Raw genomic sequence first — 27,043 nt, forward strand, 5'->3', positions numbered from 1 at the left:
GAGAGAGAGAGCTTCTTTTATACATATTGCAACGAATTCTCCAGAAAAAAAACATTCATTCCCAATAAATTAAAAAGGTCCTTGTCCTGGTACGGAGTTTTCTTTAAAAAGGTGCCCCCCACCCGCCCCACGGGGTGCCCCCCACAGGCTCCCCGATTAGTGCAGACCCAGCCAGGGCTGAGCCGGGGGGTGAGGGAGAGTCGGGAGTTTCCAGTTAAGAGCCCCGGACGGGGTGTGTGGAGTGGAGTTTGGTGGGGGGGCGCAGGTGGGCAGTGGAGGTGGGTGCCGGCCGCGCTCACTCCTGCCCCCCCACTTCGGCCTTCTCCTCGGGGGGCTCCAGCAGGAAGGGCGAGGTGACGGCGTGCGCCTGGGCGATGGCCGCCAGCTCCTTGAGGAACTCGGCGAAGATGACGGCGCAGTAGACGGCGTTCTTGACCCGCAGCGCCTCGCTCTGCTTCTCGGCCGAGGTGCGGAAGAGGGAGCCCCCCGCCAGCGCATGCATCACCGGCCCCTCGCGCATGTGCTGCAGCGCCAGCTGGGCTGCCTGCCGCGCCCGCGTGGGGCTGTTGGTGTGGCGCATGATCAGCTCCCCGATGGACGGCTTGCGGCTCTTCACTGTGGGGGGGGGAAGCAAAGGGGGGGAGTCAGCGCCAGGCAGTGTTTGGGGGAGTAAGAGAGCCCCCTGGCAAAATCCCGCCCCCCGCCATGGCCGCTTTGCGCCTTGTGACAACACAAAAGCGGATTTTCCACTTCACGCATTTCAAGAAATAGAAGCCCCGAAACGGCAGCTGCAAAACTCCCAAAATACGGAAAAGGCAACATTAACAAGGCAGATCCAAGGAAGGGCTTCCTCACAGGGTGCCTTGTTAAACTGCGGAACTCCCTGCCACAGGAGGCAGTGGGGGCCTGGTTGGCTCTCAAAGGAGACCAGGGCAATTCATGGAGGGGGAGAGAAGGTTCTGCTCCACCCTCCATAGTTAGAGGCAGAGATGCTTCTGGGTACCCGGGGCGGGGGGGGGGAGAGGCGAGGGGTCCCGTGTTCAAATCCTGCTTGCGGGTTTTCCCTTGGGGCATCTGGTTAGCCGCTGTGAGAACAGGAGGCTGGGCTGGGTGGTCCCCCTTTGGCCCCTGACCCAACAACCTCTTTGGATTTTCCTGTGGAACCTCCAGGCCCAGAAGCAGCCTACCTGGAGTCCTAGGCTGCTGGGGCCATTTGGCCACTGCAATGAGAGCTGGATGCTGGGCTGGATGGGGCCCCCTGGGCTTGATCCTGCGGTCTCCTTTCCCACTCTGAACCACAATAATCAGCTGCCCAGAGTGGCTGGGGGAACCCAATCAGATGGGTGGCATATTATTATTATTATTATTATTATTATTATTATTATTATTATTACAGTGGTACCTTAGTTCTCAAACGCTGAAATCCCGGAAGTGTGTGTTCCAGTTCTTGAACATTTTTCGGAAGCTTGAACGTCCGACGCGGCTGTCGGCTATTGTTTCTGTGGCGCCTGCACCAATCAGAAGCCGTGCCTTGGTTTCCGAACATTTCGGAGGTCAAACGGACTTCTGGAACGGATTAAGTTTGGCGCTTTTGTTTCTGCTATTTATTTTGTGTTTTTGTTTCTGAGGCCTTTTGGGTTCATTTCTTTTCCTGACTACGTGGGACCCAGTTCAGCTACTGATGGATTGACTGTGTGACTGCGGAAATGGATCAAAGCAGGACTCTCCTCAGTGCAGGTAAGAAAATAATAATAATTGAAATTTTCATCATCTACAATACATTGATTAGTGCTTTCATTTTATGGATCAATGGTCCCGTTAGAAAAATTCATGTTGAATTGCTGTTTTAGGGGTTGTTTTTAAAAGTCTGGAACGGGTTAATCTGTTTTGAATGACTTTCTAGGGGAAAGTGTAGAATCATAGAATCATAGAGTTGGAAGAGACCACAAGGGCCATCCAGTCCAACCCCCTGCCAAGCAGGAAACACCATCAAAGCATTCCTGACATATGCCTGTCAAGCCTCTGCTTAAAGACCTTCAAAGAAGGAGACTCCACCACACTCCTTGGCAGCAAATTCCACTGCCGAACAGCTCTTACTGTCAGGAAGTTCTTCCTAATGTTTAGGTGGAATCTTCTTTCTTGTAGTTTGAATCCACTGCTCCGTGTCCACTTCTCTGGAGCAGCAGAAAACAATCTTTCACCCTCTTCTATATGACATCCTTTCATATATTTGAACATGGCTATCATATCACCCCTTAACCTTCTCTTCTCCAGGCTAAACATACCCAGCTCCCATGTCTTGGTTTTGGAACGGACTTCTGGAACGGATTAAGTTTGAGAACCAAGGAACCACTGTATTATTATTATTATTATTATTATTATTATTATTATTATTATTATTCGAGGCTTCCACAGACTCTTGTGCCCAGGGGACCCCAGGGGGCATGGGCTCCTCTCTCTGACCCTGAGCCACCCCGAGCCCCCAGACTGGCCCCTCCCGGAGCCCCCGCCCTGCCCGTCCTCCTCACCCAGAGTCTCCGAGCGGCGCAGGGCAGGCGCAGCATTCTGGGCATCTGACCAGTCCAGCTTCCCTCGGGCCACCAGGTACTTCTTGGCTTTGGAGAGGAGGGAGGGAAAGTCCTCCTGGGAGGCGGCAAAGCTCTCAATCTTGTTCTTGACCGAGCCCAGGACCTGCCAGGGAGGGGGAGGGCGGAGGGTCAGGGGCGCTGGCAGGAAAGGGGTCCGCTCCCCCCAGGAGGGTCTCTCCCCTGCCCCCCCCGGCCTCCTGCGAGGGTCTACCTGGATGAGGGACTTGACGCTGGGCTGGAAGACCATGTTGGTGTTGAGGAGGAAAGAGCGCAGGAGCGGCTGAGGGTGGGCGGCCAGCTGGGCAATGAGCCCCGTCAGGAGGAAGTTGACGTAGAGAGAGTTCTGCAGCATGTTCTCCAGCTTGGACAGCAGCACCGCCACAAAGGGCCCTGCAAGGGAGGACAGGGGGGGGGTCAGCCCAGGGAAGGAAGGTCCCTCCCCCAGCGGAGCCACGTCCAAGGGAATCCGGTTTCCTTTCTCTCTAAAATATTTCTTATTCCATTTTCTGCTTCCCAATACCAAAAGGATATACAGTGGTGCCTTGCTAGACGAATTTTTTTTCGTTCCACGGGTCTTTTCTTATAACGAAAAATTTGTCTAGCGAATCCCATCGGAATGCATTGACTTTTTTTGAATATTTTTTTTGCCCATAGGACCGCATTAATTGAATTCCAATGCATTCCTATGGGAAACCGCAATTCGCTAGACGAATTTTTCATAAAACGAATTCATCTAGCGAGGCAACCTCTGCTCGAAAAATCCTTTCGTTAAGCGGAAATTTCGTTAAGCAGGGCATTCCTTAAGCGAGGCACCACTGTACATTGTTTATTGATCTTATGAGACAAAGACAAAACCTAACACAATGCCACAGAAACTTATGAACCGCCTAAACTCAAATGAACCTATCAAATCTGGTTTCACTATGTTTCCCCAAGTGCTTGGCTCAGCTTTTTGTTTTCTTCATACCTTTAGGTAAGTTCATGAGGATTCCAATTGAAGGTAAGTTTGACGTTGTTCACAATGACTGAGGGATGCTATGGTGCCGGCATTCTGCCCCTGTTTTGCCCTGGCAGTCCAAGTTATTACGAGACCGCGATGGGGACCATTTTACTGGGGCTTTTAAATACGTAGTCATAAAGTAAGCCATGGCAGGGTTTTGAAGCATTTGAGAAATATAAGACATACCCCGAAAATAAGCCAGACTTCCGCGCCGCGGAAACCAACCCCCACAGGCCCCTCCACTCACAGAGTCACTCCATGCGGCTGGCACTGCAGGAGCGCGATCAGCTGTGAAGCAGCGCTCCAAGAGCTCCGCTTAACAGCTGATCGCGCTCCCACCTTGCTGGCTTCCGTGCTTGCCGCCACCGCTGGGCTGACTGCTTCTTCCTTGCCTGGCCCGGCCAAGGAGCTTGGAGCGCCCTGCAGTGGCGGGCGGAGCGCCTGAGCCAGCGGCCTCCGCCTGGCCCGGCCAAGGATGCCTGCCACCCCGCGCCCGCCCCCCCCCGGAACCGGTGGCTGCTGCAGCGCCAAGCACTCAAGAGAGCCCAGCAGCGCCCTGAGCTGTAAAAACCGTACCGGTAATAAATAAAAAAAGACATCCCACCGAAAGTAAGCCACCCTGCGTTATTTTGAGGAAAAAAGTTGTAAGACGGTGTCTTAAAAAAGGGGAAAGACAGTAGCACACTCCCTTGGTAGTTTCGGACTTCTTCAGTGATCTATTCTTGATGGCTTGATACGTACAGTGGTGCCTCGCTTAACGAATGCCCTGCTTAACAAAATTTCCGCTTAACGAAAGGATTTTTCAAGCGGAGGTTGCCTCGCTAGACGAATTTGTTTTATGAAAAATTTGTCTAGCGAATCGCGGTTTCCCATAGGAATGCATTGAAATTCAATTAATGCGTTCCTATGGGCAAAAAAAAAAATTTCAAAAAAAAATTCAACGCATTCCTATGGGATTCGCTAGACGAATTTTTCATTATAAGAAAAGACCCGTGGAATGAATTAAATTCGTCTAGCGAGGCACCACTGTCTATTGATAGTCTATAACACTGAGGATACAATTTCTTGGCTTAAGCTTGAAAGACTGATTTGCTGGCACCCTGCCTTCATTTTAGTTGGTGCAGTTTGTGAGTTTCTGTGGCATTGTGCTAGGTTTTGTCTTTGTCCCATAAGATCGATAAACAATGTATAGCATTTTGGTAATAACTGTGTGAATATTTTTCGCCAACGTGTTGCAAGAGTTTTTCTAGTATCCCAATTTAAACAGCCTTAGCATAGCAATGCCTTCCCTCCTTCTCTTTCCGTGGTTCATTTTGCACAAAATCACAAATCCCTGCATCTCTTACAAAAACGATACCATTCAGTCAGGGCCGGATTTCGGTTTGATGCGGCCCTCAGCTCCTGAAGGGAATGGGGCCCTTTCTATGTCCAGCTGTCTTTGTCAACAACAAATAGCCGCTGGTTTTTGTGTTGAATAGATGCTAGATGGTAATTGATGGAGCTAAGAGGTATCTCAAGCCATTTGCACATCACAAAAGATGTATTTTATCAAAGGAATCGTTGAACTGAAATACAATTAAGAAGTAGTTTATCTTATAATTTGGAAAGGTACATCCTTAAAAAAATTTTGGGGGGGCCCTAAGAGAGTGGGGCCCTAAGCTATAGCTTGTTTAGCTTATACGTAAATCGGGCAATATTCCCTTATTGCATCCATCAAAACTTGTCTACACTGTTGAATTGATCTTAATGCTGCCCGCATTTCCAGCTGTACACAACCCCCCCCCCAAAAAAACCGTGTGTTCTTCTCGTTCTTATTCTATGTTAAGTCTGCAAGCTGCGCATATTCCGTCCCCTTAAGTTGGCATCTCGCTCGTTTTCCGTTTATGGGCTAACAGAACACGTGCCGCAGTATTGGCAAACGTAAAGAACCTGGGAATTTCAGTCTGAATTACCCCTAACAGAAAGGACTCTGGGATTATTATTTTTTTTGGGGGGGGGAGTACTTTAAAACATTTCCTCCTTCATTGCAGGTTTTTAAGCAGGTTCTGTGATTCTGTGAGCCCACAAGAAAAGGACCAGAGTTGGCAGCTGGTGATGGGGAAAGAAGGGCGTCTCTCTCAAGGGACACTGGGGGGGGGCTGGGTGCCCCAATGGGCGGAGATGGGATGGGGCAACATCAGCCGTGTTGCTCTGCAGGGGAAAGGCTCCCCTCTTGGACAGGGTCGCTCCAAAGGGGGAGAGGTCCCCGGGCGACACCTGGGCTGCCCCTTGGCAGGCTCTGGCTCCTGGGGGTGGGAGCCCCACCTCACCCAGGCCAGAGACGGTAGGGGACAAGGGCAGGGGGCAGCAGGCACAGGAAAGGAGCAGCAGGCAGGGGATCCCCAGTTGGGGGGGGGTTCTTAAAAACAGGAGGGAGGGAGGAGGGAGGGGAGGAAAGATGAAAGGAAGGAAGGAGAGGGAGAAGGAAAGGAATAAATAAGAGGGGAATGGACCAAAAGGGGGGGAGCAGAGGAGGAGACGGACCAAAACGGAAGCAGAGAAAGTACCCCCCCACACACACACATCCACTGGGCCTCAACCATCTCCTGCCAAAGACTGACCCTTCTGATCCCAGCCAGAAGTTCCTCTTGGGAAACTCCCACCATGCGCAGCAGACTTAGCCTTGGGGGGCAAGGGTCCCTGGAGGGTGGGGGGCCTCCAGGAGCAGCAGGGGCAGAGAGACCCCCAAGGGAGAGGGGATTGGGGGGGGTGCCCCAAACGGCTCACCTGTGAAAGGCTGGCTGGGGAGGGCCCCCGGGGTGGGTGGGGGGCTGCCGACAACCTGCGCCAGTGGGTCGGCCAGCCGGGTCGGCCCCAAGCTGCCCTCGAGGGGAGTGGCGAAGCTACGATAGGCCTCCTCTTCCTCGGGGCTGAGGGGGTCCGCCTGGGAGGGCTCTTCCTCCTCCTCCTCCTCCCGGCCCCCGTTCGCCATCTCGTCCTCCAGGCGCCGCAGCTCGGCCGCAAACCTCTCCACGGGATGGGTGCCCCCGTTCTCGGCCAGAGCCAGTGAGTCGTCTGAGCCGGGGGTCTCGGGAAGGCCCCCGTTCTCCACCACGGCCCCCTCCTGTGGGCACCGCCGGACCTTCTTGATGACAGCAGGGTCCGAGTGCGCCCCGTTCAGCAGGGGCCCCGGGTCCTCACAGCCGGGGGAGACAGCAGGAGGCGAGGTGCCAGGGTCCGGGGTCCCCTTGGGGGCGGCCCCCTCCTCAGGCGGAGGGCCCCGCTTCTTAGTCCGGGGGGAGGCAGGCCCCGGGTGCCCGCCAGGCTGGAAGGAGGTGTAGGCGAGGGGGTCGGCCTGGCGGGGCAGGGAGGGGTCCAGGCTAGCGGGAGGGGGCCGGTCTCCATCGTAGGGGGCCGACCAAACACGGCAGGCCCAGACGCAGCGGTCGACGTTCAGGCGGGCATCACGCAGGTACTCCAGGTAGTTGCTCTCCAACTCGCAGGCCTCCTCCCAGCGAGGGGGGGTCCGGTGGGAGGGGCTGCCGACAGGGGTCCCCGGGGAGCGGGGGGAGGCGGGGCCAGCGGGATCGGGGCCAAAGCTGGGCTGGCGCATGAAGAAGGAGAGGCGAGAGGGCGTGGAGGGCTTGGGTACCGTCACCACCGAGGAGGAGTCCACACTGGGGCTGCCGTGACCTGTGGGAGGGGAGACGGGGGGGTCACTGATTCGTAGAGTTGGAAGGGACCCCAAGGGTCATCTAGTCCAAACCTCTGCAAGGCGGGAATCTTTTCCCCAATGTGGGACTCGAACCCACATCCCTGAGATGATTCCTGGTGCCACCTGCCAGGGTTCCTGGAAGACCCGCCCTTTTCCTGCCCTCTTTGCCTGGCCTGCAAGAGAGACCCATCCCATCTGTGGGGGTGGACTAGATGACTTTGGGGGATCCCGTCAAAATCTGCAGTTCTGTGGTTCACACATGCGCATTCTGTACAGGGTGGTTTTGCAACCCCAGGCAGAGGAGCAGCTCCCAAAGAGGGGTGGGTCTAGCACCCCCTGCCAAAGCCCTCCAGGCTCCACTGCCCCAGACCCCCAGCGAGGATATTGCAATGCCCCCCCCCCAGCCTGCAAACTGGGAGGAGGCAGAGAGGAGCCCCAGAGATGCAGCAGGGAGCCCTCGCCAGTGCCAAGGCCTCTCTTGCCCATTCCATGTGCCCCCCCCCGCTGGCCGCGAGAGGCTCACCCTTGGACCAGGTGGCATGCTCCTCCTCTCGCTCGGGGGGCGGCGGGCTCTCTGGGCGGCAGCACTGGGGGACGAGCGAGAGGAACTTGCTGGCCGCCTTGCCGTAGAGGTCCAGCTCCTTCACCGCCCTCTTCTGGCTCAGCATGACGTGGCTGCAGGGGATCAGGTACCTGCCGCGGGAAAACAGAGCTGTGGAGGGGAACCCAAAGGCCATCCAGCCCACCCCGGCAGGGCAGGAATCGTAGCCGAAGAACCACGGCGATCACAGAATCGTAGCATTGGGAGGAACCCCGGGGTCATCTACTCCAAGCCCCGAAAAGGGTGGGGAGGTAACCCAAAAGAGGAGGCTGAGGGTGAAGCCAGTGTGGTGTAGTGGTTAAGAGCGGTAGACTCGTAATCTGGGGAACCTGGTTCACTTCCTCGCTCCTCCACATGCAGCTGCTGGGTGACCTTAGGCTAGTCAGTCCCACTTCTCTGAAGTCTCTCAGCCCCACTCACCTCACAGAGTGTTTGTTGCGGGGGAGGAGGGGAAAGGAGATTGTTAGCCGCTTTGAGACTCCTGAAGAGGAGTGATAAAGCAGGATATCAAATCCAAACTCTTCTTCTTCAATAGCGCCACCAGGGGGAGCCCCTGCATTAGGGATGTCTCTGGGAGCAGGACCAGGCTGCCCTGCCCAGCTGCGCCCAACAGAGGGAGCCCATGGCTCTGTTGGCAAGTATGGGAGGAACCCAAGGTTGCAGGTTCAATCCCCGAGGGCGGCATGTTCCTGCCTCGCAGGGGGCTGGACTAGATGACCCTGGGGGTCCCTTCTGACGATCCCCTGAGCCAGAGATCCAAGGGGCCGGGAGGGCTACCTGAGCACCAGCTGCAGCAAGACGTCTTCACAGTGCAGGTTGAGCAGAGTCCGGAAGAGGCTGAGCGAGACCATGCAGAGCTGGGGGGGGGGGAGAGAGAGAGAGGAATGAAGGGGGCAGTGGGGCAGAAGGCTCCCCCCACTCCATCCCCCACCAGCAACCCTCCCCAAGCTGAAGGTCTCCCACCCAGAATAGGGATAGGGACGAGTCCACCCAGCCCGATCTCCCTGGACCCCTTTGCGTGGGACAGGGCCTCAAAGCCCAAGGAGCGGCCTTTGGGAGCCACAACAGCCCTGCAAGGTAGGACACGGCTGATTCCAACCCGGCTGCACGTGCGCATCCCCCCCCCAAGACACACCCGGGAGTTGCTGGCGATGCGGGAGACCAGCGTGTCAAGGATGGTGCTGTTGTCGTGGCGATGGAGGAGGAGGAAGCGCAGAAAGGTCTTCAGGAGGGCAGCCTCGCTGATGCTGCGCAGGAAGAGGTCCAGGTAGGCTGTGCTGGCAATCATCTCTTCAATGGAGGTCTGGGGGTGGGGGGGCCAGGCAGGGAGAATCAGAGGAGCTGCACACACACCCCAGAATTGCCAAGCTCGGTGGTAGCCCCAGGAGCTGCAGTGCAGAAGCCAGACCCGTCCTGGTGGGGCTCACACCTCTTCCCTGCTTCAGGCCCACACATGAGCTCGCCCCTCCCTGCCCTCGCTCCCCACTGGCAAAGCCAGTTCTGAGCCAGGCATGCTCCAGCGGCAGGACTGATCCGGCGGGAGGAGGCTTGCTATCCACCTGCACCAAAGGCAGCTCCGGGAAGCTGGGGTAGGGGGGTCCTCCCTGGCCAGGCCACACACACCCCCAAAGCCCAGGTGTGAGCTGACCTTGTGCAAGGCGGGACCCAGAACCGGCACCAAGAACCCGTTGTGGATGTAATCCACCAGCTGCTTCTGGACCAGCGGGTGAGCCACCTGGTGGGGGGGGGGAGAGAAGGTGAGAAGCGCCCCCAGGATCAGGGCAGGGGCCCAGCCAAGCCAGCATCCTGCTCTCAGAGGGGCTCTCAGAGGCCCCACGGGGAAACTCACAAGTGGGACCTGAGTGCGAGAGCTCCCCTCCCCTCTGCTGGCTTCCTGGGCCTGCCTTCTACCAGCCTATCCGACATCGCAGGGTCATCGTCGTTAAATTGCCACCTCTGACTGGCTAACAAGTAATAATAATTTATTATTTATACCCCGCCCATCTGGCCGGGTCTCCCCAGCCACTCTGGGCGGCTTCCAACAGAAGAGTAAAACACAATAATCCCTGAACAGGGCTGCCTTCAGATGTCTTCTAAAAGTCTGGTAGCTGTTTTCCTCTTTGACATCTGTTGGGAGGGCGTTCCACAGGGCAGGCGCCACCACCGAGAAGGCCCTCTGCCTAGTTCCCTGCAACTTGGCTTCTCGCAACGAGGGAACCGCCAGAAGGCCCTCGGTGCTGGATCTCAGTGTCCGGGCAGAACATGGCCAGCCCTCTCCTCCTTCAGGGATTGGCCCAATTCTCTTTTAAAACCATCCTTTGTTGGGGGCTGCCCTTGGTCCTGCAGGAGGGAGTTCCACCGGTTAACTCTGTGCTGCCTCCACAAGCCCAAGGGCTGCCAAGAGACCCCAAAGCCCACCCACCCAACCTTGGGATTTTTGAAACCTGGAACGCCACACCTGACAGCCTGCAGGGCAAGAGGGCCCAGGGCAAGAGCTGGGCTTGCGGGTGGGGGAGGCCGGCCAGCCCCTTTCCCCTCCCCTTCCCCTTCGCCCCTCCCCCCCGAAGGCGGACCCACCTGGATGACGGCATTGCAGAACTCCAGCGAGTTCATGAAGAGGACCAGCGAGGGAACGCCCACCCAGTCCTCTCGCCGCAGGAAGTGCCAGTCGTCCCCCCGGACCTCCAGCTTGCGGGGCAGCGAGGAGTACAGGGCGCTCAGGCCAGTAGCCAGCACCTGGGGGGGGGGGCGGGCGGGGAGAAAGAAGGGGTTTGGGGTAAAAGGGGGTTCGAGATTTATCAGGCCCAAAACTGCCTGGCTCTTCTCAAAGGGCGTGGGGCTTTCCGAAGCAGAAAATAAACTCTGGCCTCCTGGGAGAAGGAGAAGCCTCCCCCCCCCCCCCGGATGAGGGGCTATGCAAAGAGCATGGGACGTCCATCAAGAACGTGGGGTGGGAGGTGGGACTCTCCTTCCCAGGAGGCTTTTAAGCAGAGGTTGGAGGGTCGTCCATCATGGCCGAGTGGAGATTCCTGCTTTGCAGGGGGGTGGGCTGAATGACCGTTGGGGGTCCCCTTCTGATCCTTTGAAGAGGCCTGGGGGTCGGGGACTCTGCATTCCTGCACCCACAGAGGATGGTATCTGGGGCACGGCCGAATCAGGGGAGGCTGGAACAGGACAACTGGTACGCAGGATTCCAGATTGCAGGGTTTTCAAAATCTTTTGCCGCCTGCATATTGTCGCTCCGTGTGCCTCGTCCTCAGGGTGGCGCCCTGGAATAACTTCTCAGGCCAAGGCACCCACGGGGCCCAGAGCGCCCTCCACGAGCAAAGCAGATGGGGCACACGGAGCGCTCCTGCCTCAGGCATTCACAGAGTGGGAGGGGAACCCCGGGCCTCATCTAGTCCAACCCCTGCCAGGCAGGAACCGCAGCTGATTCGGGGCAATAATAATAATAATAATTTATTTATACCCCGCCCATCTGGTTGGGTTTCCCCAGCCACTCTGGGCGGCTTCCAACAGAATATCAAAATGCAATAATCTATTAAACATTAAAAGCTTCCCTAAAGAGGGTTGCCTTCAGATGTCTTTTAAAAGTCTGGTAGTTGTTTTTCTCTTTGACATCTGGTGGAAGGGTGTTCCACAGGGCGGGTGCCACTACCGAGAAGGCCCTCTGCCTGGTTCCCTGTAACTTAGCTTCTCGCAGCGAGGGAACCACCAGAAGGCCCTCAGCGCTGGACCTCAGTGTCCGGGAAGAACGATGGGGGTGGAGACGCTCCTTCAGGTGGCTTCTGCCCCCCACCTCTCCCCACCTCCAAGCTCCCCCTTGCTGCCTGCCCCCTTCCTTACCGGGCAGAAGAAGGAGTTGTCGGTGATGTATCGGGCGACCGTGTGGCTCCCGGCCGACAGGGCCATGAGGAGGAGGAGGGCGTCTCTGGCCTGCTGCCCCACCAGCCCCTCGCGGTGGATGAAGGGCACCAGCAGGGAGAAGACCAGCAGGTTGGTGGGGGGCCCCGGCTCGCCCGCCGCAGGGGGGCTGTGGAAAAAGAGCTCCAGCAGGGGGGGCTCCCTGGCCGCCGAGACACAGAGCTGGTGCACCAGGAGGACCAGGCTGCCCTCCAGGGCCGCGGAGGCCGGCCCAGCACACAGGCCCAGCAGGCGCAGGAGGGGGCCCAGCACGGGCCGGTGGCACAGGAGGGGCTGGTGCGCTTGGCCCAGGAGCATCTCGTAGAGCTTGAGCAGCTCGGCCTTGCGCTCCTCAGGGAGCTCCCCCCGCCGAAGGTGCCAGGCCAGCAGGCGGCCCAGGACATTCTCGGCCAGCGCCAGCTCCAGGATGGGCCCCGGGGAGCCCTCTGCCCGAGGGCGCTCCTCCGCCAGCAGCGTCAGCAATTGTAGCGTGTGGTTGCGCACGGCGCTCAGGTCGTCCGCCGCGCCCCCCTGCGCCCCCCGCGAGGCCGGGCTCTTCTCCAGGATGCGCAGCACCTGTGGGGGGGGAGTGGGGGGGAAGAGTCAGACAGAAACCGATGTAGACTGCCTCTGGGGCTGGAGGCTCTGCAAGAGGAGCCTCTGCTCTCACAGACGCCCCTCCTGTCCATCTCAAGGGGCACAAATAGGGCGACATTGGGGAGTCTGTTCTAAAATACAGTGGTACCTCGGTTTTCAAATGTAATCCGTTCCAGAAGACCCTTCGATTTCTGAAACATTTGAAAACCGAAAACTCAATAGCCGACAGCTAGATCTTTTACTCAGCAGAAGCTGCATGGCATGTTCGAAAACCGAAGCATTGACTTCCGGGTTTACAGTGTTCGATAACCGAAATGTTCTTCAACGAAGATGTTTAAAAACCGAGGTACCACTGTACATCGTAGGGCAGAGCTTTCCAAACCGTGTGTCTTGACACATTCATGTGCCGGCTGCAATGTGCAGGAGCGTCGCACAAACACTCTCTGCGCTCCTCCCAGGGCTGGAAAGGGGTTAGTTTAACATTTGGTTTACCAGTAAAACGGAATTACTGTGTCACAAAATGATGCATGTCTAAAAAGTGTGTCAGCGACTGGAAAAGCTGGGAAAGCTCTGCAGCAGGTTGTAAAGAAATGTATTAAGTATTGGAATCACAATTTCATTTATATACCTTTATCTTAGACACGTATGTTTAGAATTCGTGTTTGTTTTTTTCTTTCTCCCCCCCCTTTTTGTTGTATTTCCCCCTCTCTATTCTGTATAATTTAAATATTTTCGATATTATATGTAGAGAAAACACACACGCACAAAAACACACACACAATAAACCATTCCCCTTCCTGTGGTTCCCAGCTACCGGGATGCAGAACGTTGCTGCCCCTGACTTTGGGGGGCAGAGCAGACCCACTGCGGCTACTAACCCTCGATAGCCCTTTCCTCCTCCATGAATTCGTCTGATCCTCTTAAAGCGGCCATCACAGGCTCCAGTGGCAGCGAGTTCCACAGCTGTCCATGCGCGCACGTCCCCTCTCACCCCATTCTTCATTTTCCCACCCCGAAGCCTCTCTTGGGGGGAACGTCCCTTCTCCCCCCACCCCCTTCCTGGGCCAAGCACCCCTACTCCCCCCCCCACTCACCTGAACCCAGTGATTCTTGAAGACCATGAGGCAGGTTTCAGGGTCGGCTGCCATGGGGCTCTGCAGGCTGGCGCCACGGCTTCCCCGGTGCCCCCCGGCCCCCGCCCGGGGGTTCAGCTTGCTCAGCCAGCTCATCCTCTCCATCGGGAAGGGCAGCGCTGCGTGGGGTGGGGGTCGTGGGAAGGGGGAGAGGCTGTGGCGGGCAGTCAGAGGTCACAGGCGGCTCTGCGCTGGACTGACTCCTGGGAGGGCAGCTGTGGGGCACAGCTGCGGGGCGGGCAAGGAGGGGGGGTGGGAGGTCCTTCTGGCCAGCGGGGGCGCCATGCTGCTCCAGAGGAAGCCCCGGCCTGCGGAAACAGAATGTGGGAAGAGTGAGCGGGAGCTGTGACCTCGAACTGGGGACCCCATGAGTCATCTAGCCCAACCTCTGGCAATGCAGGAAGCCCCGCTAAGGAATCCCCGACAGGCGGCCATCCAAACTCTGCTTAAGGAATAATAGAATCATATAGCTGGAAGGGACCCCAAGGGTCATCCAGTCCACCCCCCTCCAATGCAACATTTCAAACAAAAGAAACAGTTCCCCCCCTCCACTGCCACCCCCCCAGACATGATGGGCAGGGCCACCTCCAGCAAAGGCTAGCTCTGAAGCACCCCATTATCCAGCCTTTCCCACTGGTAGACTGCGCCTGCGAAGGAAGTTCTGCTTGGGACAGAAAGTCAGGCAGACATTGCCGCTGTTTCAAGCCAGCTGAGTTGCAAGGCCGCCTGCCTGGGATTCTTTCGCTGTGACTCCTACAATTATCTGACCTCCTGCTCAGCCCAGCGATAGCTCCCTCCTTGCCCTGAAAGGCTCTGCGGAAGTAAAATTAAGCAATTGGCTCTTTGGAGAGTGCGAAGCCAAGATACAATCTCCTACGAAAACCTCACTCCTTCCTTCTCTCCCCACCAACAAAGGTCTGAGGCGCCTGCCCCAGAGATAGGTCACCATCTCCCCCCACCCCCACCCCCAATCTCTAGATCCAACTGAAGACGCCTTTTCAGAAGCCGTTTCTCAGACATTCAGGGCAAATCCCTCCTGGCTGGCACCATTCCAAGATCCTAAACGCCACTTAGATGAGACTGTATGGCCCAGTGGTTAGAGAGGCAGACTAGGGACCTGCGAGAAACCAGGGTTAAAATCCCCCCTCGGCACCCATGAAACTCCCTTGGGTGAGCTGGCCGGTCTCTCAAGAGCCTGGCCCACTTTGCAAGGTGGTTGTCGTGGGGATTCAATGAGAGGACCATGCGAGGTGGGATAGAAATGCAATAAAAGAAATAATTCTTTATGGCGGATTTGTGTACCAAAGCCCTCTCCGCTCCTGCAGTTTTCCAGCAACTGGGATTCAGCAGCAGGCTGCCTCTGACTGCGGAGGGCAGAGCCGAGCCCCAGAGAGCCCTCTCTTCCTCCAGGAACTTGTCCAGTCCTAAAGCCATCCCAGCCTCCTGCAGCAGGGAGTTCCACTGGGCCTCTTTTCTCCTGGCTTGGCTGCTGGGCTGAGAGACGTTGAGGGTGGCTGGACGGAAGCGGCTTCCGCTGCCCTTTGCCCAGAATCAGGGGCGAAGACGAATACGAAGACCGGGGGGGGGGGCAGGGCTGCTCTTGAGCTTGGATCCTGCCTGGGGGTTCGCCAGGAGGCTGGGCTAGACAGGCTCCCTTTGGCCTCATCCAGCCAGTTCCTCTGACGCTCATCTTCCTCTGCGACTGCATTTGGTGCTGCTGGTGTCGCTGAAGCTTACGGCTCCCCTTGCAAATGGCAGCGAGGTCCCTGAAGCCACGTGGAGAAGAGAAGGTTAAGGGGTGATATGATAGCCATGTTCAAATATATGAAAGGATGTCATATGGAGGAGGGAGAAAGATTGTTTTCTGCTGCTCCAGAGAAGCGGACACGGAGCAATGGATTCAAACTACAAGAAAGAAAATTCCACCTAAACATTAGGAAGAACTTCCTGACAGTAAGAGCTGTTCGGCAGTGGAATGTGCTGCCAAGGAGTGCGGTGGAGTCTCCTTCTTTGGAGGTCTTTAAGCAGAGGCTTGACAGCCATCTGTCAATAATGCTTTGATGGTGTTTCCTGCTTGGCAGGGGGTTGGACTGGATGGCCCTTGTGGTCTCTAGGATTCTATTATTCTATGATTCTATGTGTCACCAGAAGCTGCGCTTATGGTCCTTGAAACTGCAGGCAGGCGGCGATGCCATCCCTCGTGGCGCCAACCACAACCAGCAGGCGGAATCAAGGCTTCCTAGCCTCCCCTGGCAGCACAGTAGGCCGCGATGCCCGCCTGGAGGGAGACAGGCGCTGCCCCCGGCCTTCGTGGTTCCCCCCCCCCCGGCGCTGGAGAGCATGAAGAGTCTGCAGGATCAGGTCCCGTCTGGCCCAGCACCTGCTTCTCGCAGGGACCAACTTCCTTGTAGGAAGCCCAAAAGTTGGACCCAAAGACAAGCAGTTGCCCACAACAGGCTTTCGGAATCACTGTTCCCTCCAACCACAGAAGCAGGGACTCTCAAGGTATAAATAATAATAATAATAATAATTATTATTATTATTATTATTATTATTATTATTATTATCATCATCATCAGCCTTTGTAGCTAGTATTTATCGTTATTGATACCCCTCCCTTTATCCAAAGATCAAACATCAGATCCAACAACAATTAGAAATGTGTTACAGATCATCAATGATAAAAACGTAACACGTGGGAGCCACAGATCTTCCTCCATGAATTCATCTCCTCCTCTTCCAAGGCCATTCGAGTTGGTGGCCATCCCCGCCTCCTGCAGCAGGGAGTCCCACAGTTTAACTCTCCGTTACATGAAAAAGGACTTTCTTTTATCCCCCCTGAATCTTCCCGGGAGTTCTCCTCGTGTTCAGCCTCTTTTCCTGCTGGTCCTCTTGGGAAAGGGTTCAGGGGCCAAGTTGGGGACGAATGCTGAATTTTGCTAGCTCTGCTCTGAAGGCCCCTCGGCCAACGGCCATTGCGAAACATTGGCGTCTTCCAGGGAAATGGTTGCATTATGCAAAGCCGTGCATCATGTAGACCCAGCAGCTGAGCCCAAGGGGGAAGGGTCTTTGGGGGGACACAGCCCTCCCCCTGGCCTTCTCTCTGAGCCCCTTCACCTAGAGATCAAGGATTTAGCGCAGGAGACACTTAATTTCCCCCACATTTTTTTTTTAAAGCCACTTCTGCTTCTGGTGGTTTATTTCAGTCCCAGAAGAGGAACAAGGGGCTGCTTTTAATTGCATTTCTCCTTACTGTGCTGGGTGTCTTTCTAGGGAAGCTTCCCCACATGCAGACAAGCAGGATCTGAACGCATGTCCCTCTGCTTGGCATCTCCTTCCCCCGCCAAGGGGAGGCTGAGCGGGGGGGGGGGGTGAGGCAGAATGCCAGCCGACCCACCGCTCTGCCCTCTCCCGGCTGCTGAGCCAAGTTCTCACCTTACAAACAAGCCGGAGGAGCCTGGTTCATCCCCCCCCCCCGGGGGGGGTTCCTCTTGGCAACCGAGGAGGAGAAGCAGCCGCAGCAGCTGCCGCCCTTGGCAGCAGCGGGATCAGGCCCTGCCCTCGCCCACAAGCCCTCCCTCCCGCTGCTGTCAAGGGTGGGGCTCTTTGGCACAAGTTACAAGGCTCAGGAAAGGCGTTTCCACGTATCCCAAACACGTCCTTCCTCCCCAGATGAAAGAAACTGGGGGGAATTCCTTCCGCCTCCAGGCCAGGGAAAGTCTAAAGTCCGCTGCTCCTTCTGCGGGAGCAAGAGAGGCAGCGGCGGAGATCCCTGCCAGGCCCGTCTCTGGGTTGCAACAAGCTAGGCACAGATCCTGGCTGCTCCTGCCTGGCGGGTCTGGCATAGGTAGCAGGGTCTACGAAGAGCTGACTGGATCAGGCCAAGGGGGTCCCCCAAGCCCAGCCCCCTGTTCTCACAGGGGCCAGCCAGATGTGCCCCTGGGGTGTCCCCAAAAGGACATGGGCAAGGCAGCAGCCCAGCCCCCTCCTGCCCTGCTCAGCAACTGGCGCTCCAAAGGATTGCAGGTGCCCATCGTGGAGGCAGAGAAAAACCGTGTGTGTGTGAAGACCTCGTTTCCAATATTGTGATTGATCACCAGCTAAACATCGCAATATACCAGTATCTCATCACAATGTCTGAAATAAGGATGGAGCTCTGAAGAGGCACCGGCTGGCTCCACGAATTTCCCTGCATGGTGATTTTTCCATAGCACACAAACGCACATCATTATTCACGATATATTGCCAGGTCCAAAATTATGGATTTGGAAGATATATCAAGAGACCGCCCAGCCCTGTTATTTGCCATGGATAGCCCTTTCCTCCTCCATGAGCTAGCCTGCTCCTCTTTTAAAGTCATCCAAGTCGGTGGCCCTCATGGCCTCCTGTGGCAGGGAGTTCCACAGTTCCAACTCTGCATAAAGAAGGATCTTCTTTTCTCTGACCCAAATCTTCTGACATCCGGCTGCATTGAATGCCCAAAAGTTCTAGCATTGGAAGGGAAGGGGGGGCGGGATTCTCCTCTAGCTACTTTCTCCAGCCCAGGCATCATTTTATAAGCTTCTAGCCTGCCCCCTCTTCCCCGGCCTTTTGCTGAGCTATAAGCCCTTGGGCAATCACTGCACCCCCCTGATCTTTTCTGAACCTTTTCCAATCCTACAACATCCTTCTTGAGGTGAGGCGACCAGAACTGAGCACAGTATTCCAAATGTGGCCGCAACATAGATTTGTACAACAGCACCACAAAGTTGGCAGCGTTCCTTTCCGAATGATCCCTAGCATGGAATCTGCTCAAATGGAATGGCATTTGCTATTTTATGACCCACTCACTGCATTTGGAGAGAGGTCCTTCTGGAACTCCTTGCAATCTCTTTTGGCCTCCCCTGGGGGCATCTAGTCCACCCCCTGCAAAGCAGGAATCTCAGTGAAAGCATTCGTATAGTTCTTGACACTCTCACAGAACTCCATAAACTTTGTGAGACGTGACTTGTCCCTGCCGAAGCCATGCTGGCTCCGCTTCAGCAAGGCTTGTTCTTCTATATGCTTGCTTATTTTAGCCTTAACAATACTTTCCACCACTTTTCCCAGGACATAAATTAAGCTAAGCAGCCTGCAATTCCTAGGATCCCTTTTTAAAAACTGGTGTTACGTTGGCTACTTTCCAGGCCTCAGGTATGGAGGCTGATCCAAGGGGAAAGTCACTTATTTTTGTTCGATCAGCAATTTCCCGTTTCTTTGAGATCTTGCAGGAATGCCACCTGGACAATTTTCAGTCTTTCTCTACCAGCCACGAATTCCTCGCTCCTCCGCCCTGCCTGCCTCAGTTTCTCGGACAGATGCACAGAACTGCTTTGGCTTCTCTGCAATTTGCTTCTCCTCCTTTAGCCCTTCTTGGTCTTCCCTGTCATCCAAGGGTCCAAGAGTCTCCTTGGACAGTCCCTGTCTTTAAGGCGGCTTTGTGAGCAAGTTCCTGGAAGGAGCCCCTCCACACATTCCTCCTTTAAAGGGCAGCCCCATTAAACTGGTGAGGGCCAGAGGCAGGACCTTTTGGGGGGCGGCTCCACATCCTTGCCACCCTCTTTCCAAGCACGCCTTCCCACAAGGGCTCCAGAGGCCATTTCTGTTCAAAACAGCTGTTCCTTAATACTTTGGCTGCTTTCGGAGTTAACTGCTATTTAAAACTCAGTTTCTGCTCGTGGCTTGTATTTTACTGCTGCTATTTTCAGAAGCTTTGGTGTTTTATAGAGTGGGGTTTGCAATTCCACAAAGAACAGGTACTGGGTTTCCAACTTTGCCGCCTCGGGTGGGTCAGTCCCCCAGAAGAAGACCTGTAGCATCAACCAAGCTGGATCCTGCCCCAGGTGAAGGGGAGGTAGGCAGAGCAGCTACCTGTCAGCCCGCTCCTCCATCTCCTGGCTGGCTGCATTCCCAGGTAGGTCACAGTCCCTGCTTGGCAGGTGAACCTCAGCCCTCCGTGCCTGCTCCCCACAGCTCAGAGCCCCATGGCACACACCTGGCACACAGAGAAAGAGGAGCCCCCTCCCCAGCCCCAATGCAGAGCTGCCCCTTCCCCAGAGACATGACTCACCGGCTGCGCCCCAAGAGACGGAGGGAGGGAGGCAGGCAGGCAGGCAGCAAAGGCGGAAGAGCAGTCCAGCCGCTCCCCCCCTCCCTGCGTGGACTCTGCCCCTTCTTAGGGCAGGGCAGGGCAAAGCCAGGAGGAGGCAGCCTCATCCAGACACCCCACAGCCGTGGAGACAGCCAGGGATCTATGGGGCGACTGCGCTGACTCAGTTCAAAAAGGAGATTGCAGAGCAGAAACAGTTCAGAAAATAGCAATCGAGGTGATCAAAGCGAGGAAAGAGTGTGGCCTTTGGGAGTCTTTAGCTTGGAGAAAAGGAGAGGCAAGAGGGGGGGCACTTGTGGAATTATTCACGGCAAGGAGAAAGGGGATAGGGAAAAGTTGTCCTCCTTCTCTCCTAACTCGCAGGCCTCCAGCTGAATGTGGGGAGGCTCAGGACCAAAGGAAGCCGAACTGTGGAACTCCCTCCCACAGGAAGCCCCCCCCCCGCCTAGATGGCTCTAAAAGAGCATCCAACCAACTCAGGGAGGAGGAGAGGGCCATCGAGGGCGACTAGCCAGGCTCCACAGTTTCTCTCCCTCTCTCCTAAATCCAGAACTCGTGGAGACCCAGCAAAGCTGAAGGTTGGAGGATCCAGGGCAGGTGGAAGGAAGGAAGGGCTGTTCCCGTCCCGTCCGCCAGCCTGGAGCCAGACCCAAGAGGATCGTGTTGCTGCCTTTCCTCCAGGAAGAACAGGAGCCGAGGCAACAGCGAAAGCCTAGGCACCTTGCCCAGGAGCAGAGGCCGCAGGTGGGAAGAGCTCACCTGTCTGCTGAGGGAAGGACGAGCCCTTCCTTTTACCTGCCCTGAATCTTCCAGAAATCATCTTATCCGCTTCTGCCGTGTCGCCTCTTCCTTGCCTTTTCTCCCCAGTCGCTCCATCCCCGGCTCAGTTTCCGAACCTTTTCAAACTCTGCCCTCCATCTCCTCTTTGGGGGATATTGATTAGGAGCAAGCTGGGCTTTGAGAGGCACAAAGGGAGGCTCAGGGGACCCGAATCTCTCCCCCCCCAGTTAACTCTGCCAGAAGCCAAGTGTGTTTTGCAAGGGGAGGGGAGAGAGGTTGCTAAGATCTACTCCAGGCACCGGATCCCTCAGGATCAGCAGTCCCACCGGGTTTGCAGGGCAGGCTGCTTCCCCCTTTGCAGCAAGAGTTCTAGGACTGGGAGGGTCTAGATCAGGAAGAGGGGGGGGAAGACACCCACCCCATAGCACTGCTCCTCGGGTTTCCGTTCCTCCATCCCCCCCCCAAGCTGCTCTGAACTCTGAAACCTCCTGCAGGAGATCCAATGACCCCTCCTCTCCTTCAGGACCTGGTTCTAAAACCGGACGGGGTGCCCACGACCGCTGGCTCCCAGGGGGGCAGTAGAGACGGAAGGGGCCCCCCAGGGTCATCTCGCCCACCCCCAGGGCAGGTGGCCACCCCACCTCTGCTGAAACATCTCCCAGGAAGGAGCCATCGGATGTTGTGGGGGCAGGACCCATGGCCCCTCTCCTAGGCTCCTGGTCCAAGTGTCAGACAAGAAGACTCCCCACAGGCACAGAAGCAGGGGGGGCAGTGACCTTCTCCAAGCCACACAACACCCCCCCCCGGCCTCCACCAGACTCACGAGGACAGCAGAAGGAGCTGCTGGATCAGGCCGAGCCTCCTGCTCTCACAGCAGCCGAATGCCCCTATCAAGCCAGGAATCCAGATAGACTGGCTCTGGGCCAGGAGGCTCCATCAGAATCATAGAATCCTAGAATCCTAGAGTTGGAAGAGACCCCAAGGGCCATCCAGTCCAACCCCCTGCCAAGCAGGAAACACCATCAAAGCATTCTTGACATATGCCTGTCAAGCCTCTGCTTAAAGACCTCCAAAGAAGGAGACTCCACCACACTCCTTGGTAGCAAATTCCACTGCCGAACAGCTCTTACTGTCAGGAAGTTCTTCCTAATGTTTAGGTGGACTCTTCTTTCTTGTAGTTTGAATCCATTGCTCCGTGTCCGCTTCTCTGGAGCAGCAGAAAACAATCTTTCTCCCTCCTCCATATGACATCCTTTCATATATTTGAACATGGCTATCGTATCACCCCTTATCACCCCTTAACCTTCTCGAAGAGCCTGCTGGATGAGGCCAGGGGCCCAGCTAGTCCAGTCTCCTGGGCAGATGCCTGAAGGGAACCTGCAAGAGGGATTGAACCCAAGGGGAAGACTCCCCCCCTCCCCTCCTGTGGCTCTTCAGAAGCAGGGCTGCCTCGGGCGGTGGAGTCGGAGCCCCTGAGACCCTTGGGAGACGCTTCCCCCTCGACACGTCTAGGAACGACTCCAGGCAGGGGCGCCTTGTCCTGATTTCACTTGGGAGAGCGGGGGGCGGGGGGGGACATGAGCATTGCAAGCCAGGACTCCTGGGTCCCAGCAAAGCAGCCCTCCCCCCTCAGTCGCAAGAAGAGGCGAGGGTGAACTCTGACACAGGCTGAGCCTGCCCAGCCCACAGGAATTCCGGCACATTCCACAGGGCGCTGGGCTGGGCTGGGCTGGGGGCCAAGGAGGCTGTGGCGGGAGGGTGGGGAGGCAGGCTGGAACCTTGAGAAGATAGAGAGGGAGGGAGGGAGGGAGGGAGGGCCATGCCCTCTGGCCCAGACAGGCGGGGAGTGGCTCAGGGGAGAGCTGAGGGCACTCTGCCCACGTGCAGAGGCACCCCCTCCTCCCTGGCAGCTTCTTGAGAATTGGGGGTGTCAATTACTTATGGGGGGCATCTTCAGGGACCAGGGCAGACCGGCCAAGTCTTCCGTCATCTTTAGGCAGCCCCCGCCCCAAAAATATCCTTCTCAGCACTTCTTCCCCCGTCCTCCGGCCCAGCAGGCAGCCTAAAAAGGCTGCCACCCACTGCGGGGGGGGCGCTAAATCTAGTCCAAACTGGACCCTTCCTTGGGGTCAGAAGGAAGACACAGCAAGGGGGGAGGACGATGAAGAGGGTGGCTTTCCTGAGAGGACGCCCCCCCCCGAACCTTCTGCCACAGGGTGGGCAGAGGCAGAGCTAAGCAGAGGCCAGTGAGAAACAGCAGGAATCTCCCCCCCCCAAAAAAAATCATGCTGTATTTGGATCTCAGAGGCGCCACCCGACTCCCCCCCCCAGCCATGAGTCAGGCCAGCCAGAAATAACCGTTTGCAGCAGGAGGAGAAGCATGCTGGGAAGGGAAGAGGGAGGGGGCTCAGCCTGGCCCAGGACCACCACCCTTCTTTTGCAATATTGACTTTATTCCACGCTGGCCAAAAAGTGGGGTTTTTTTTTCCCATTTTGAATTTCCGGGCGCGATCGAGGTTTCGAGCGTCTGCTGTGAGTCGCTTTGGGCACAGCTCCCCGTGGGGAAGGATTAGTAAACACAGCGATCAATCGATCCGTCCATCACCCCCCTAAAGGCATCGGGGTGGGGTGGGGGGAGGCACAGCAGGCAAGGAATTTTGGGGGTCTCCTGCCCCCAGCATTTGCCAGCCTGGTGTGGGCACAGCGCTTTGGGGGAGAGCCCAGTCCTTTGGGGGCAGGCCAACAGGGCCCAGTAGGGGAGCAGGGTCAGGGGGTCTCTGCCAGGAACACCCCCCCTCCCTGCCCCCCCCGAGGAGGCCAGAGAACCTCTCAAACTCAGAGGCATCCCACAAAGGGCACCAGTTGCCCCCTGAAAACATTCCTGTTTACATAATCCCATATAGATGCTTAGGAAGTGGAGGGAATTCTAATCCTTTTTGGTAGCATTCCATGCTTGAAAGCAAGGTTGCCATTCTTTCTGGATTTTCTTATCTTTTCGTAAACCACTTAATCATAACAAATAATATTTTCATACCCTGCCCATCTGTCTGGGTAGCCTTGAGGTTTTGATTTCTATCAATCAAGTGGCGTGTAAACCTTACAAAATAAATCAATGAATCTCAGGGCTGGAAGGTTTCAGGGCAGAGAAAAAGAAAGGGCTTCTTCAGGCAGAGCTGGACTGGGGAACTCCCTGCCACAAGAGGCAGTGACAGCCACCAATCCAGGCAGCCCTTTCAGAGAAGGTTGCACAAATTCACGGAGGAGGAAAAGGCTCCTGCGTGATAAGTGGGGAAGGGGCTCTGGTGCTGGGCACCTCTGCAGGAAAGAGCCTGTCCCAGAGCAGCCCCCAGCCAGGCGGGCAAGGCGGCAGGAGGGTGCCTGGCAGGGCAAAGCGGGCCTCCCACGCCGGGTGACTTGGAGGGGCAGCCAAGAGGCCTTGGGATCAAAGCCCTGCTTAAACCTGCCCAGTGGGCATCTGCCTCATGCCCAGGGAGGGAGCTGCCAAGGGAGTCGGGCGGTGCCAGGCCAGGCCGCCTTCCAGGAGGCTGCCTCTCGCCCTGCTTCTCCTCCTCGCGGCTAAATTTAGCTTGGAAGAGGCTCTTTGGGGAGGGATGTCCTTGAGAACAGCTCTAGAATCAGAGGGTCACCCAGCTCAAGGCAGGAATCACAACAGCCTGGCAGGGCGGGCCAGGGCAGGAAAGCGCCACCCCAGAGGGAGCACCGAGGGAAGGAGCTCCATCCTGCCCACACAAACTGGCAGCAGCTGTCCAGGGTTTCAGACAGGGGTCTCTCTCCCACCCAGCCTGGGAATTGAATCTTCTACATTCCAAGCAAGTGCTCTGTCCCTGAGACCTAGGAAGGCAGAAAGCTGCCATGCGGGGGGGGGGGAGAGAAAAACACTCTGCACATGGCCAGGTGCCCGTTCTGCCCACAGATATTCAGAAGGCAATGGCTGGGAATTCAGAGGGCAGGGCTGGCCTAGGTGTGCACAAATGCCCATTCAGGCAGGCGCCCCCTCAGAGGACGGACCCCTCCCCAAAGAATCCCCCCCCCCGGTCTGGGCATGTTGTGGAGGCAGCCGTGTCCCAAGGTGACCCCGGCAGCTCAGCTCACTTGCCAGGGAACCTCGGAAAAAATGATGGAGGCGGAGGAGAAGAAGAAGAAGGAGGAGGAGGAGGAGGGCAGGAGTGGCCCCTTCCCCTCCCCACAAGATAGCTGACAGGAGACAGGGAAAAGGGAGGGACTCCCCACCCAGCGCCCCAGAGCCAAGGAGCAGGATCTGAGCCCCAGAGGCCCTTCCCCTCCCAGAATGCAACTGGTATTTGGCTCCAACTAGGAGCCACGTCCAGCCCTCTCCTCCTCCCCCCCCCTCCACGAACCTGCCCAATCCTCTTTCCAGGCCATCTCTGCCTCCTGTGGCAGGGAGTTCCGCAGATTAATCTGTGCTGCAAGGAGGAGGACTTTCTTTGAGAAGGAGGACCTTCTCCTCCTGATCGGCTTCTTTGGGTAACCCAGAGCAGCCAGGCTCCCCCCACCCACGGGGCACCTGCAAGAAAACAGGGCTCCCTCACCCGGGGGGGGGCGCAGAAAAGAGGTTCCATGAGCCCACAAGGATTCACAGCCCCACACTTATGGGCTCCATCGAGGTCTGCCCACCCCACCCACTCCCGCCAGCCCAAACAGAAGAGGGAGAACGCAGGGGATCTTCAGCCCCCCCGCCCCCCCCCCCCGCCAAGAAACTCCACAAGTCCTTTGCCAGGAAAAGCCTCTTTCGCATATGACAAAAGAGCCACCCAATGAGCTTCGTGGCCAAGTGGGGATTTGGACCTTACTCTACAAGATGCTAGTCCTCATTTAATCGCCGCAACAACAACCCGTGCCTGGCTTCCAATGAGCTTCAGGGCTGAGTTGGAAGTGGGGGTGTGTGGAGCCCTGGTCCCTCCCAGATCGTAGTAGTGTGATGCTCTAACCACTATGGCACGCTGTCATGAGCTGCCCTGAAACCCCCACCCCACCCTTAATCCAGTTTGCATCCCCCTTCGCCCCCCCCCAATTGCCACATCACCAGGCCCCACAAAACTCACCTTAGCTGTCTTCTGGGGGGTGGCCTCCTGGTCCTGACCCCCTTCTTTATTTTCAGGGGGCCGCCAAGCAGGGCCGCTCCCCCTCACAATCCAAGAGGCCTCTGCGGTGACCCCCACCCACAAATGCGCCCCCCGAAAAGCCCTCTGACGCTCACCTTGCAGTGCAGGCTCCTAGGGTTCGGGTCCCATCCACACAGCAGCTGCGGGGGAAAGGCAGGCAGGCGGGTGGGGGTCAGGGTGGCATCCCCCTTGTCGCCACCCCCCCATCCTCTTCCAGCGATGCTCCCCCACCCGAAGCCCCCTTCTGCCCTGGGGGGTCCCACCCAGCACCCAGTTGCACAAACACAGGTAGGCCAGCATGGAGATGCCCCCCCGATTGCAGAGGGGGGGGCTGCCAGCCCAGCCTGCTCTTTCCTTCCAGGGAGGCGTGGGGGGAGGGGTTAGAAAGGACCCCCCCCACACACACACACCGCGTGTCCCCCTGCAGGTCGGGCATCCCCTCCACCTGCGAGAGGGCTTTGCCCCTGGACCCTCCTGTGGGAGGGGGGGGGGTAAATGGAAGGCATCCTTCTCCCTCCGCCTGCGCATCTGGGGGGTGGGGAGGGGGCTGCGATCCACAAATAGACAACCCCCCCCCGGCAAGGCGCGACCCTGGACACCCGGGGGAGGGGAGGGGGCTCTGCTCCCCACAGTGGGGCCTCATGGCAGGAGGGGGGAGAGGGGGGTCCGACCCCACGGACAGAGAGAGAGACGCACCAGACTCTGCCCCCCCTCCTCTTGCAAGGAGGGGCAGGAGAGGGAGCCCCCCTCCCCCCGGGGGCCCCGATCCTGCCTCGCTCCGGCCCGATCCCCCTCCTTCTCCCCCTTCCCCGGGAGATGCCCCCCACCCTCTCTCTCTTCTCTCGCCCCCCCCCCCCCGCCGGGCACCTGAGTGTCGCCGCCTCCGCTGCCGCCGCCGAGCCGCCATTTTCCTTCCTCCGCCACCGCCGCCGCCCGGCCAGGCCACGCCCACGGGGCGGGTCCCCTCCCGCCGCAGTCTCCGCCCCCTCCTCGCGTCCCACCTGCAAGCCCCGCCTCCCCGGCACCTCCCAGGTGCGGCCGGAGGTGCCTCTCTGCGCATGCGCGGGGAGACACCGGGAGGCCAGTAGGGCAGGGCGCCTCTAGGCATGGGCAGAGGGCGCCGAGGAGCAGAGCAGGGTAGTTCCGTTGGTTCAAATCCAGCAGGAGCTCTTCGTTCCCTCCTCCTGATTCTTAGCCTTCCTTACTGGGATGCTGTCAACCACAGTGAGACCTCTGGCCATATACAAATTTAATTAATAATACAGTACTGTAACAATAATTAATAATAATCAGTTTTTTCCCCCTTAAAAATGTTTAGGGATACTCTCATTTTGACTCAAGAAAATCACAATTTTGTAGTTCCAATCAGGGGAAATAAATACAATAAATGGACAAAAGTGCAAAGATTCACAAAATATTTTGGGGGTATGCGTACCCCTGTGTACCCCCAGAAAAAAGCCAATAATAATAATAATA

General features: G+C 57.0%; 1 protein-coding gene across 4 annotated transcripts; it reads right to left on the reverse strand.

Annotated features, from left to right (window-relative positions):
* Window positions 1–26,496, reverse strand: FHIP1B (FHF complex subunit HOOK interacting protein 1B). Of its 4 annotated transcripts, XM_060274087.1 has the most exons (14): window positions 26,435–26,496; window positions 25,663–25,707; window positions 13,478–13,824; window positions 11,730–12,362; window positions 10,461–10,619; window positions 9,532–9,618; window positions 9,019–9,186; window positions 8,661–8,740; window positions 7,806–7,975; window positions 6,355–7,260; window positions 2,800–2,978; window positions 2,529–2,691; window positions 1,403–1,566; window positions 539–615 (listed from the first exon to the last, which is right to left on the reverse strand). In XM_060274087.1, the coding sequence occupies exons 3-14, from the start codon at window positions 13,619–13,621 to the stop codon at window positions 613–615; spliced, it is 2,856 nt and encodes a 951-aa protein (XP_060130070.1). In that variant the 5' UTR covers window positions 13,622–13,824; window positions 25,663–25,707; window positions 26,435–26,496; the 3' UTR covers window positions 539–612. The 4 variants fall into 4 exon arrangements, with proteins under 4 accessions (XP_060130068.1, XP_060130069.1, XP_060130070.1 ...); XM_060274085.1 differs by lacking the exon at window positions 1,403–1,566 and having other exon boundaries at window positions 1–615; XM_060274088.1 differs by lacking the exon at window positions 539–615 and having other exon boundaries at window positions 1,560–1,698.
* Between the last annotated feature and the right edge of the window lie 547 nt (window positions 26,497–27,043).

The sequence above is a fragment of the Zootoca vivipara genome, chromosome 4 (assembly GCF_963506605.1).
Source record: "Zootoca vivipara chromosome 4, rZooViv1.1, whole genome shotgun sequence".
Lineage (NCBI taxonomy): Eukaryota > Metazoa > Chordata > Lepidosauria > Squamata > Lacertidae > Zootoca > Zootoca vivipara.